General features: G+C 44.0%; 1 protein-coding gene across 1 annotated transcript in view; it reads right to left on the bottom strand.

Annotated features, from left to right (window-relative positions):
- Positions 1–823: 823 nt before the first annotated feature.
- vsnl1a (visinin-like 1a) overlaps positions 824–13,592 on the bottom strand; it is a 35,974-nt gene continuing 23,205 nt past the window's right edge. Inside the window, exons 3-4 of the mRNA XM_005724826.2 lie at positions 4,755–4,970; positions 824–2,872 (exon numbers count right to left, since the gene is read on the bottom strand). Of these exons, the coding sequence (XP_005724883.1) occupies positions 2,675–2,872; positions 4,755–4,970 (414 nt within the window). The 3' untranslated portion in view covers positions 824–2,674. The remainder of the gene's footprint in view (positions 2,873–4,754; positions 4,971–13,592) is intronic.

The raw sequence follows: 13,592 nt of genomic DNA, 5'->3' as shown, positions 1-13,592 counted from the left end.
GATGGTGTGACTTGAGCGGTCGAATAGCAGCACGATACAAAGGCTGCCTACTAACGACATTGTTTTGTTTTGTCAGTGTCGGTGCTCCTTACTGTCTTCCTTCCCATAGAAACAGTAAGAAAGTCTGATATGTTTTATAGGACTGTGAAAATGTTCTCTGTCATCACGGCTGCACGACGTGTAATTCATCTGAAATAAGTAGAATAATGGAAAAAGAGAACAAGTAACCAAAGAGGAGACGGTAGGAGTATTAGTTAAACTATTAAAAGTGATGAAAATAAAGCTTAGACAGGTGAAAACGAAAAAGTTTAATAACAATCACTGAGAAAAGCTTTAAGAGAAACATTAGCTCATTTTGAATTTGAATGTTTTTTGCAGATTGGTGAACCTCTGCCGACACTTCTGAGAAACGCTGCCTGCGTCAGTCATGTGACGAAGTTCACCACATTATTTGCAAAATGTTATATTTTTCAGTTCCACTTAAAGAGCTAATATTTTGAATGAAATAGTAAAATGTCTCAGTTTAAACCTTTGGTATGTTTTCTATGTTCCACTGAGAATAAAAAATCTTAGCATTGTGTATTTGAAATTGGGTTTGTAATAATTATTACTTTAAGGTAATTGAGAAATAAATGTATTAGCCAGAAGAACAGCTAATGCTAATATGTGTCCAATCGTATCAGTGACACCTTTTTGTCTGGCTAGCTCTAAGCTTAAACAACGACATCAGCATAGGTAACTTATGAGGGGCCACATGAGACCGAAGGTTGGGGACCACGAGCGTGCCTCCATGATTGACCTTTAAGTAACAGAGCAGACAACAGCCCATTGAACTCCTTTTATTAGATTAAACCACAACACAGGGAGTAGTGCAGCCATGTCGTCAGGGACACAATACATGCTACAAAAGAATCCTCGTACACGGTTGCCATTGCTTACATTTGGTATCTTGATAGCAGTAAGAATAATAACAGAGTTGTAATTAGAAACATTATCTGGCCAAAGATGTTCATGTAAAGAAGTTCAGATTAGAAACTCGACAGGGGGACAAGTCACACTGCTGTAAGATGACGATGGACTGCTATGATATATCTTTATTGCAGTACTGTGTATATTATGACACGTCACGTCTCCTCTATCCTCCGCTAGCTCGTAAAATACCGGTGGATTTACGCAGGCTGGAAAATGGGTGATTTCCAAAGCATTCTTGGGCGGGGCACTGCGCTTCACTGAACTTCTCTACACTTGGTATGCATCAGTACGTGTACAATTTGTGAGAGAAAAGGAGTAAAAAAGTACAAAAAGTCTGACTGACTGGTTAGAGAGAAAGACTTTGAGGGGTTGAGGAGGGGGGCAAAAATCGTCCGATCTACTAAACACACGGCTTTACGGAAAGGGCCGTCCTCTGGTAGTAATGAAACGTCATTCACTGCTCCTTTTGCTGCTTTAGCACTCATTTACTTCCACTGAAAAAGACAAACAAGACACTCCAACAGCCTAAGAAACAAACAAGAAAACAACTCCTCTGAATCCATCGTGATGATATGCAACCCGTGGGCGAACGCGAACGAAGTGGATGCGATGGTAACATAGAACAATCTAACTCCTGCTGAAGTGTTTAGCTCCAGTGCTTCCACTTCATTTCAAAAATCCTCCATGTTCAACATCTGTTAATTCGTATGATGACTGGATTGTTGTGTTTCAGTGCGCGTGGAGCAGGGGTTTAGTTCTTAGCAACATGTACCACACCTAATCTACAAGGAAACATGCTCCCACACTTAAAGCAGTCAAAAGAAAACGTCTCGACAAATCACAAAAAACCTACATCCCATACGACGGACTGACTGCGGTCAACTTTTTCCTCCCTAGTCAGTAAAAATGATCTCTCCCGGTTCTCCCACCACCAAAGTGTCATTGCGCTGCTCCGATAAGGCTTCCTGTCATCGATCATAGGATGCAAAATGAGGAGCTTTTTTTAAGGCAGAACCTAAAGGCATGCAAATTAACTACATTTACAGTATTTACCGACAGCACGAGCATGTTTTCGGAAGGAAAAGTTGGACAAAGTCCATCTCTTCTAGAGCTATTGGTACTTGAGACGATGGATAGAGTGTCTTATTGGAGGCAGATACATTATCATAGGAATTTGGTTCGGTTGACGTTACTCGGTATAATGAAACACACACAGCTAGCGCCAGTAAACTCGGAACAATAAATAGAGTAGCGGCAAATTCAACGTAGCACATCACTGATGCGCAAGCTCCAGTAGAATGAACCTGTATGGAAAATACTTTGCACACTTCACATTTTGGCAGTTGATCTTTAAATAATTTAAATATATATTCATATTTATAGATCTATATATATATATTTATATATATTAATTGTGCGAGGTGTTTATATGTAGCGAGAGTTGTGTGTGCGTGTGTGTGTGTGTGTTTGTACTGTGAGTGCGCACCTGCACACTAGTTGTATGTTGTGTGTAGATCTTTTATAGCAAATAACATTCTCATGCACACGAGTGTTTCAAACACAAGAAGCAGATCCATTGAAAGGTAGTCCAAGCATATATAGAGATTTTTTTTCAGTGGAAATAGCTGCAAACTGAATGGAACATGAAATTCTTTCTGTGCAGTCCGTGGCGGCTGGTGGAGCGCTCCGCTCACCCTCCGGCCTATTTCTGGAGGTCACACTGCAGCAGTAATACGATGGACGGGTCGCTCTTGGCCGCCTCTTTGAACTCCTCCAGCGAGATCTGATCGTCGTTGTTCTTATCCATCTTGGAGAAGATCTTGTCCACCCTCTGCTCGGGCGTCAGGCCGTCCTCGTTCATCTTCATCATGATCACCGTGCCCACCATCTTGTAGATGGCCTGCAGGGGGAGGAAGAGGGCAGAAGACTTTTAGAGCACGCTGCAAAGTTTCCTTCAGCTGCCAGTCTCTAAATCTGTACTCTAAATATATGTTCCTGTCTATTTAGTCCTGAGGAGGCTGTAAAACGTTGTGAAACTAGCACTTGTGTTAGCTGTTAGCTGCTGTTAGCTGCTGTTAGCTGCTGTTAGCTGCTGTTAGCTGCTGTTAGCTGCCGTTAGCTGCCGTTAGCTGCTGTTAGCAGACGCTAGCACACGTTAAAGATGCTTTACATTGTTGAGCTCGGACACTTACATAATCATTCTCACACAATATGAAAGTGAGATTTTTGGGATAGTTTTTCCTGGTACTGGCTGGCATAATATTAGCTTATATTAGCTGGCTTGTTGTCAGCTGTCTGGAGATGTGAGGGCTGCAAGTCTGAACTGCTGACAATAAGTAATTGCGACAATATTGGGAATAAATTGACAGTTTTGTGTGTTAGAGGCGAGGAAGAGGATGACATGGAAATGAGGAAGGAGGGAGACTGTGAAAGATGTACATGTTCAACTGTTGCACATTTATAGTTTGAAAGAGCTATTTGTGATCTTAAAATTTAAAGCAACTTCTATCATAAGTGGACCACACATGTGGCGGCTCTCCAGCCACAGTCCAACACCTCTATTTAAGATGGTGGGACAACATGGCAAGTTCCACAAACTGTGTCTGCTCCTCCGTATTCTCTATGGATTAATTATGAGTTTATGAAAATACAGAATTAATCACTAATCGATGTATATTTACAATATTCTTATTTTTCTATAAATACCCTCAATAAATTACTTACTGTACCTTTACGTGGAATTTAAGCTTCTGAGTTCGATCTATGTGATAAAAATACTGTAATCACAAACTCTACACAGTAACTTATTGTGTAGTCTGACAACAACAACTATGACAAACATGCTCTTTACTGTTGTTTCCTACTAAGCATTTCCAGTAGCTTCTTCAAAGAGAGAAACTCCACTGCAGTTATAGCCAGTCGGCTGCAGAGCCTTCTCGTGTGCTTTAGCTAAACCTATCAAGGATGCTGAAGTATGAAGCTGCTTAAAAGTGGTGACTTTGATAGTAAAGTTTGCTGTAATGTCTATTAGGAGGTTCTATTTGTCGGTATAATTGGATATGCTGATCAAATAAAACAAGGACAACACAATATCTGCAACCTGCGCCGACTACAGATGTTGTTAGTGTTGTTCACCCGCACGACCGACGGGGTGAAATACAAATCTGTGCAAGTTTCCCCTGAAAAAGCATGAACACCGCCTCTCTTCTATTGCTGCTGACACAAAGCTTTTTAATTATGTCTTTTGTAGTCAGAGAGACATTAAATTCTATATGTTTCAGATCGCCTGCAGGTGGAGAACGAACACTGCATATTTTCCTTCAGCTGTCACGTTCTAATGTTTTCGGGTGTCTTCGGATGTGACGTTACCGTTCAGAACAACTTCACTGTGGATTTTGTTGCTAATGTTTGCCTGCATGAAACAGTGGGAAATGCCTTTGGGAAGCATGAAAATGAACTGAATGCTGAATATGAAGCGGCATCAATTCCATGTTTCTCCAAATGGCATTTTATTGATCCTTAAACAAGGATCACGAAAGAATGATAAATTAATGGATGCCTCAGTGCAAACAGGTCGAGGGGCAGGAGTGGCCTGAATTACAGATGAGGACGTTTGTCTTTAGCTGCAAATTGTTTGAACAGCCTGTCTCAGACTCGACAGCCTCAGCTCAGCGCTCAGTAACCACAGTACAAAAATAGTTGTCCTGGTGACTCAGCAAGTTACAAAGCTAGTATAAGGCTGTCCAAGTAAAAAAAATCAAACCCCTTCAGAAAGTTTATACCTCGATGATCTCCAGCATCTCCACCCGTGTGATTTTGCCGTCTCCATCCAGGTCGTACATGTTGAAAGCCCAGTTAAGCTTCTGCTCGAAACTGCCCCGTGATGTGATGGACAGTGCGCAGATGAACTCTCTGAAGTCGATTGTGCCATCGCCGTTCTTGTCGAAGGTCCTGAAGGCGTGCTGGGCAAACTTGGACGCATCGCCATAAGGGAAGAACTACAAAGAAAGAGAAAGGGGTGGGTATGTACTCGGGTATGTTTCTATGATTCAGTCATTTGAAGTCATTGGGCACAAGAGCCTTTAGATAATGTTTCAGAAATACAACCTCTAGTGTTTTTCACATGAGTGGCCAAATAATGTACAAACATGACGTCTCCTGAGAAAGCAAAGCATTTGCAATCAGTGAACACTGATTATCTTGGGTGGCTAAATGAACTTCGATTTCCTATTGCAACTTTTGTAGGCTGTAGCTTTGTTCTCATTAGATTCACCAGTGACAGTAATTGTTCCAGGTGGTCTGTTTGGCAGTAGGATTACTCAAAGTTGTGGACAAATGTGCACAAAGATTTAGCAGAAGTGTTGGCTGAACGTCTGAAGCTAATCTGAGATGGATGAACTGAACTAACAAAAGACTCGATATCCTTGTGGATCCAGCCTTGGTCGAGGTTTTCAGTCTCACGTGGCTGTTGCTGTGTATTCATGTGCAACCATCCATACTGTAAAGATGTCCTGGATAGCTGTCGCTTCCAAACGCCCAGAGCCTGCAGTCTTTCTTAAATTCTAGTTCCAAAGCAGGGAACTCCGGTTTACCGTGTTCACGAGTCCCTGAAGGTGACCCCAGGCTTTCCCATGAGTAATGAACGTCAGCTAGAACTACTTTACACTTTAGCTCCAAGAGATATTCACACGGCTGTTTTATCCTGACACGTGTGACTTTAATTTTCCAAGTTACATGACCTTTTCCCTCACAGCTTTATTTCGCCGGACTTCCTGCTGATGCTGATCTGATGTCTGATACATGTGCTAACGTGAGGGTGATGATATTCACCTGCAAGCGCGGTAGAGCCCATACTTTTGTCATTTCATCAAACCTAATTAAATCAATGTTTTGTAATTACTTTAGTGATTAACTCACTTTAATTTAGCACTTTAGCCCGATTGCTAGTGAAAAATGCCGATAATTATCATCATCGGCCTTCTCAGCAGGACCACATTAGCATTCTGATTAGCTGAAGGTGTATTTGTAGCATAGATGCTACCTTTAAGGCAGTTCTGTAGATAATACCTGAATTATGTAACTAAAAACAAACCAGTTGAAGGTGTAACCATGTGCAACATAATTTCATTTGTTGAATGTTGCAGATGTTTTTATTTCGCTCAGCTTTTCTCTGTTTTTGTCCACTGATGCCTAATTACACAGCCCATCTCTGCTCACAGTTCAGTAAAGGCACAGGATCCACTGGGTTTTACCCCCAGTAAAGTACTTGAAGCACAAAAAGTGTGTTGACAGTCGAAGCAATCCATATCATTACTGCACGCCGGCAGCATATGAACACAAGGGCAGAGATTAATGCTGTAACTGCGTGGAAGGCCACCAAGCCCCCGCTCAGCTCTTCGTCATCTACTGTACAGCACGAACCCTGTGGGCGGCTGCGAGAAGCTGAGCCATTCATTAGACATAACCTTCCGTTTGACCTCCCTGGTAAAAAGTCTGGGTCGATGGTTAATCTTAGCTTGAGCGAGGCTGCTCCCTGAGGACTTGGGCGGGCTGCTTCAATCTTCATCGAGCAAATGGAACAAAGAGAAAGATATTCCATGTTGTTTTATTACTTTTGCACCTGATTTCACCATAACTCGTTCAAGGTCAGGCGCAGCCATGCCACAGAGTGAACGTGTAAAATATGAGCAAAGGAGTCTGTGCAAAAGAAGAAAGTCAGGCCCTCTTAAACTTTGTGTAATCTCTGCGTGTTCACAGGCTCACATTCAGGAACCACAGCAGGCATGCGGGTACCTTCCCCATTTAATATATCTGGAAATGTCAAGACATCCTGCTTGTACTGACATTTGCAGAACTACACAATGAGCAGCTGAGCTGAAACACAATTTTTCTTTTTCTTTTCAGTGAACGTCACATTTCCACTATCAGATTTCACTCAGAAAGAAACGCTGTCGTCAAAAGAAGACTGATATTTCCTTGTGCAGTAATCTTTGACAGCATGGATTTGTTCTTGGACCTTACCAGCCTTGCACACATAAAAAGCACAAGCAAGACCCCGGCACAGCACAGAGCGGGAATCAATGACAAAGATATGGCATCGATTAAGCTGTGAAAAGCATTAAAAGCGTGAACAGTTGAAGCTGTAACTTCAAAGTGTTGAAAAAAGCCTGCAGATGGGTAACAGGCAGCAGTTAAATCTGGCTGGTTTTCACAACCAGTGGAGTTAAAGCAACATTAGCAGTTATTTGAATTGCTAAAGTCACCCAGCTCCGTTCTGGCCAACATCAGTGCTAGACTCGGGTTTGTGTAGAAGCCTCATGCTCCCCCATGTTCACCAGCAGGTTTGCTGTTCAGTGTTGGACACGTAGTTTACAGCAGAGCCTTCATTTAGATGAAAAATGTATCTGGTCAGAAGTGTGGGGTCACACCACCTGTTCTGTGAATTCCTGTGTTTCCACAGGTCGATAAAATCAAACACCCAGACTCTCTGCTGACTGAGTAACTACAGAGTTATTCAGCGGTTATTCCTCCGGCGCTAACACAAAAACTGTACGCCTCAAGCTTCATAGCATGGATTTCCAGGGCTGAGCAGATCCTGTAGCTGTTGTGTGCAGGTAGCCCAGTACTCGTGTCCATACAGTGCACCTGAAGCGAAAGAGTGAAATTGTGTCCCAGACAAGGTAACAATGAACTTAGTCACACAACAGAGCTCTGCAAAGCTGACTATAACTCCAGAGTCAGAGGATAACTCCCTACAAGCTGACCACAACAACCTTCACAGCTTTGGTTTAAACGGTGATATTTTAAAAAGGATAGCAGCCGATGACAGCTTGGTGACCGAACTCATCAGTTTCAAAGGCTGCAGCCAGAGGAGAGCACCCGTCAATCATTATTCGTTATTAGCACATGCACACAGGGGCATTTAAGGACGCTTCCCAGCACTGGACTCTTGAGGGGCAACCACAGGTTCTGTCCCTCTCTGACATCCTGTTACGTCACACACCAGCAGCACATGTTTTGATGGAAACCTCACATAGCCTCTCTACTTAAACCAAACCCTGCGTGACAAATTTTCTGCTTTATTCCCAAATGAAGTGCAGTCCAAGGTGTTTTTCAGTGTTCGCACCGTTGTTGAATCTGTTTTCAGCTAGTTCCCAGAGCCGCTGGCTGTCCCTTGGTTGTATAGCTTCGGGCCAATGAGGACTGAGACATGTAATGTTCTGTTGTTTAAAAGCCAATGTAACGATACTGGAATACACAGCAGATGAACTGGAAGTGTAATGACTCTCATTGACTCTCACATGCTAAAGTGACATGACTTATGCAGCATATAGTTGCTTGTTTGCACATCCAGAAACATTCGTTAGGTGTTTGTGTAGGTTACAGGACAGCACAGGAGCTCTGATCACAGCAGCACAAGAGCATCCTCTAAGCACCACATCCACAGAGGCAGGAGTCCACTGACTGTATCACCCATGCAGACTGTCCAAAAGTGCCCCAGAGACTCAGCACAGAGCAGCGAGATGTTAGAAGCAAGCTGGGATGGTGTACAGTGGGAGGCACAACCAAGTGGCTGTGCAGGCGTACAGGAACATCTGTGCCACGTATGAAGTCTCCAAGCTCCCATAGCAGCTTCCAGTGTTCCACACAGACAAGCAGCTGCTGGCCGACCAACCACACGCAGTGGTGACTGACAACGATAGATGAGAGAATCCCAGCAGACGAACAACAAAATAAAGACATACTCGGTGCCATTAGGAGCATCGGGCCCTGTAACCCCGAACCTGGAACAGTGACTCCAGCAGGTTCCAGGCACAACATCAGAAGTTTGAGGAACAGCTAAGATGCACAGAAACCTCAAACTCCTAGGCCTCTGCTACAGGACCTATACATGCATGTATACACGTGTCTGTATACTGATCAACTACAGCAAGCCAAAGCCCATGTGTGCAGCAGACAGTCTCGTCACACTCAGAAACAAGGATGCTGCCCCATCCTGCACTAAGTCTGGGGGAGGAGACAAGGCCATGAATCCTAATGGGAAAATGGATTGCAGTGACTTGGAGATGAGGGATGAAACCACAGAGAGTAAGGGTTAGACCGTGTTAGCTCAGGTTATAAAAGCCACAATGAGGTCCCACCCATGTAAATTCTGCTGCAGTGCGAGCCGATCAGACTGCAGTGGGAAGTTTAGAGAAGTTCAGAAGAGAAAAGATATGCGGGGGAGGAGGGTGTCAGCGGGCACAGAGATGAGAAGAGACAGAAGAATTTCAAAAGAACGAAAGGAAAAAAGGAGCAAGGCAGACAAAGTGTGAGAGGGAGAACGACAGAGCTTACACCCATGATCCAGGTCCTTATCTGCCCTTTCAGAGAAGCCACACTAATGCGAGGCTGGAAGTCCCTTTAGGGCAGGAACAGCCAGCGTGAGCCAGCTTGCATGCACGGGACGCTTTGTGCATGAATGCAAAGTGGCTTCCTTCCCTCCTTCCCCCGCACGGTTCTGCCTCAGATCATCCCCCAACCCCGGAGGAACGGGAGGAGGCACGTGGACCTACGGGACGACGTGGGAAGAGTTGAGGAGAGGGAGGAGGGGGCTAAGTGAGAGGGGAGAGGAAAGGTGCCAAGGAAGGGATGCGGGAAGGATGTTTAAGGGGTGGGAGGGGAGCGAGAGAGAACGCCACTGCAGTTCCCCAACAATCTGCTAAGTTATGAAACAGTTACGTAAAAATGAAGAAAGAGCAAACAGGCAACAACAAAACGTTCACTCGATGGCACGCAATCACAGTTTAACAACCAAAAATGAGCTCGTCACCACTTGAAGGGACCGTGTCCTCGACTTTACACTTACAGATATTAGGCCGTTAACGTCTCCATTAAGTCGTACTCTCCTGCTGGTCTGGCAGCTGTTTGCAGCCGGCCATCAAAGGATGGGCTCAGTGCCAGACCGCTCAGCCAGGCGCACAGGCGCAGCTGCTCTAATAAAGGCTAATGTCGCAAGGTTTGCATGCGTGTGTGTCAAGGCTGATTCTGTCAACAAGCACACACCACCTGAAACATGCTGCTGGTAAATGGAACATTAAAGCCTTTATAATCAGCCTGCAAGCTGGTACTGGTGCTGATCCAAACGCTGGGAGGCAGGGAGACTGGGCGAGAGAGGACAGGAAACGCGTGTGGGAGAGAAAGACACTCAATCGTCACACTTAACTGAAGGCCATTTCACACTGACAGAACGACCGCAGGATCGTGGAGCAGATGAATATTGCAGCTCCAAAGTGCCGTGAAACTGCAAGTGGCTCAAACGAGCTCATCAGTAACAACCAGCACAATGACTTTGACTCCAAAATAACTTCCAGGAAGTGTCTGATCTGCATTTCTCTTTAGCTGAACTCTGCCGGCTCTTCAGATAAGCGTTCGGCTGAAACTGCAGCTTAAAAGCTTTGACTGATGACATCACAAGGGTCAGCATTTAAAGACATTATATTTACTATCCACAGTTTCTGATACAGTTTGGAAGCTGCTAATACTAAAACTGCTGCACTGTAATGTGTGTGTGTGTGAGACTGATGAGAAGCAGCAGATAAGGACGAGCTGTTTGGCATTTCTCTGCAGTTTGAGCTAAACTCGCCACCCATGACGAACTCTGCAGTCAATCCAAATCCCCGGACCTTTAACCAGGAAGTATTTTCATTTTGACCAGCGCTGCCAAGTTTCTGTTACCTCTCGCTGAGCTTTCGAGCTCATCTTGCTAATGAAAGTGGGCAGCACTGCCAGATATGAGTGAAAGCTGTGGAACACGAGAAAGATCAAGTTTTATCCACTCAAACGTCCACAGTGAAGGTGAGACAAAAGATATCGTAGTTTCTGAAGGCGATATGGCGCCAAATGCAAATTAAAATATAAATACATGCAGGTGATGTGACAGGATTATCCTAACAAGCCACCATCACACAATGACCCTATTATGATGTTATCGTGACATCGTCATGACTCTGACTACAATCTAGGCTCCAACCAACCCAGACCTAGAGACCATCTGTGATCGTTGGGGTGGCACTGGCTGCTGGGGGGAAATGAGAATGACCAGCGAGTGAGTGATTGGTGTAAAACTGGCTGCTACAGCCCTACTCACACATGGGTCAGTGCCCACCCCCTCCAGCAACTCCAAGTTACTATGGAAAAGTAAGTATTAAACAACTGGTTGTTGGAGGTCACCTGGATAAAACTGGTCATACATGGAAAGCTGCTTTTAAACAGAGACAGGAGACTCTCCTGTACAGTGAGGTAATCTGAAGTGTAAATACATTCGATGGCTTTTCCTGGAAGCAAATTATAAGAATCCATCAGTAAATTTAGTGCTGAATGTATTTTGTTTTTAAATGCAAGCATCACTGCTTTGCTTTAACCTCCTAGGACCTGCGTCCACATATGTGGACATCACATTTTGGGTTATTTAGACAAAAATAGTCAATTTTGCTCAACAAGGGCCTGATATCCACTTACAAGGACATTATGCTGCTACTGTTCTATCGACATTTTAAACGAATATCCTCATAAGTGGCTCTGATTTTTCTTAAAAACAAAAATAAGGTAAAAAAAATAATCTGGTGATTCTTTGTTTTTACATTCATCAGGTCCCAATCAGCCCAAATATCAAAGAGAAATTAAAAATGCTGCTGTGGAAGAGTTCAGGTCTGAGGAGGTTAAAAATAATAACAGATGCAAACCAGCCTTATCATGCATTGTGCTTATAATCTTACCAAACAAAGCCAGTAGATGAGCTGCTTTACATGCTGCAGACCTCTGCAAATGTCAAACCACATGACCTATTACCATCCATGCACTCAGAGTCCCACAGCGCCCGCTCTGAACCGCTGCCCTGTCGATGCCGTGCTCGTCACTCTAACTGTTTTTCATGGATTGGGAATCATTTGAAATCTATCCCTTTCCAAATGATTCTACTTGCTGCTTCGATAGAGCTGCACACAGTGAACGTACTCGACACTCAGTTTGCTGGTCATCGCTTCCCTTAATATGGACGGTTCAATATTCTTTTGTCAGGGAACTAAACCCAACAGGGAGACAATAACAATAAATCAGACTGATAAATATAGTAATAATTTATGATCTCTTGGTGATGCATCCACACAGCCCCCCCGAGGTCAAGGTCTCCTTGCATAAGAGCCCTGCAGGACACTCTGTTCTGCCTCTCTGTTGTTATCAAAGGCACATTTGCTATTGGCTGTGCATCTCTCCAGTACACAAGCACAGGGTGCAGAGGTCAGTCTGAGCCTGTGATCCGCCCTTCAAAGCGCTCGAGGTCTGTAACAACAAGGCTTTAGCTTTGACGTGTTTCATACGGTTTCCATCGCTCTGCTGCGGCACCGGGGGGGGTGGGGGGGCCTCACCTTTCATGCATTCCTTCGCCAACAGCGTGAGATGTAAGCAAAGATACCCTAGCCTCGCTTTACGGCTGTTTACATCACCACGCCACCGGAGGTCCTGCTTCATCGAGCTCGAGAGCAGGAGAGGAGAAAACATGCATAATCAATCGGGGGGGGGGTTGCAGCGTGTCTGCTTGTGTGTGCGTGCGCTCTTACATAAAACGCTCAGTGACGTGCCAGATACAGACACTGAGCCGGCGCAAATCTGTGGCTGCTCCTGCGTCCAAGGCCCCGGGGTTCAAACAGACAACACAAATACAAACACACACTTTGCTCTGGAAAATGCATTTTTAGTCATCCGCTCAGGTGAGTGCCGGCTGCGATATCAGCTTTGTAGCAAGGGAGCAGTGTGTGAAGAACAGTCAGTGAACAAGAAGAGCTCACCTAAGACGCGAGTGTCGTTTTCATAGTAAGTAGAATTATTTTTGTGAAATCAAAGCTGCTTTTCATTTTGTTGATTGATGAAACCTCCGTCCTCACACAGTCAAACATCTGTTTCTTTCTTACACTAGCATCTTAGGGAGCGCAGGTAAATGGAGAGATTAAAAAACTAATTCCTGAGGTCAAAGTCACTTATTTATTACAAGAATAAGAACACAATCCGATTTTCTCTGATATTATAACGTCTTATGAAACAAACTGGAAAAATTGTTCTGAAAAAACTTGAGAGATGTTTGAAACTTTTGGGAATAATAACCTGAGCTTAGGTTAGACTTTAACATCAAACATACAAAATCTTCTGAGTCTTGCAAATGTATCTCAGAGAACATCCATATTTTTTCTTTTCTCATAAATGTAAATCAAATCAAATCAAAATGTATTTATATAGCACATATTAAAACAACAGTGTTGACCATAGTGCTTCACAGTCAATAAAACTGTGACAAGTCGTAACAAGGTTTCCGTAGGTGAACCTGCGGAAGGATCATTACTGTACAACTGTAATCTGGTGCAGATGTTCTTCTTTTTGTCCTGTATCCCAGTTTATACAGCACCAAATCACAGCCTTTATCCTGGAAGCTCTTGGCGACAGTGGGAAGGAAAAACTCCCACAGCCTTCAGACATTACTAGATTTTTCTCTACGGTACCATCGGGGAGAAATGTACTAAAGCTGACTGAAAACACGTCAGCGCTCTGCTCTGCGCCCTCCTGCTGTCACTTTATGCTGACCTGTAAAA

The sequence above is a fragment of the Pundamilia nyererei genome, unplaced genomic scaffold (assembly GCF_000239375.1).
Source record: "Pundamilia nyererei isolate P.nyererei 1_Seehausen unplaced genomic scaffold, PunNye1.0 scaffold00013, whole genome shotgun sequence".
Classification (NCBI taxonomy): Eukaryota; Metazoa; Chordata; class Actinopteri; order Cichliformes; family Cichlidae; genus Pundamilia; species Pundamilia nyererei.
The sequence above is the reverse complement of the archived record's forward strand: the minus strand, read 5'-3'. Positions and strand labels throughout refer to the sequence as shown.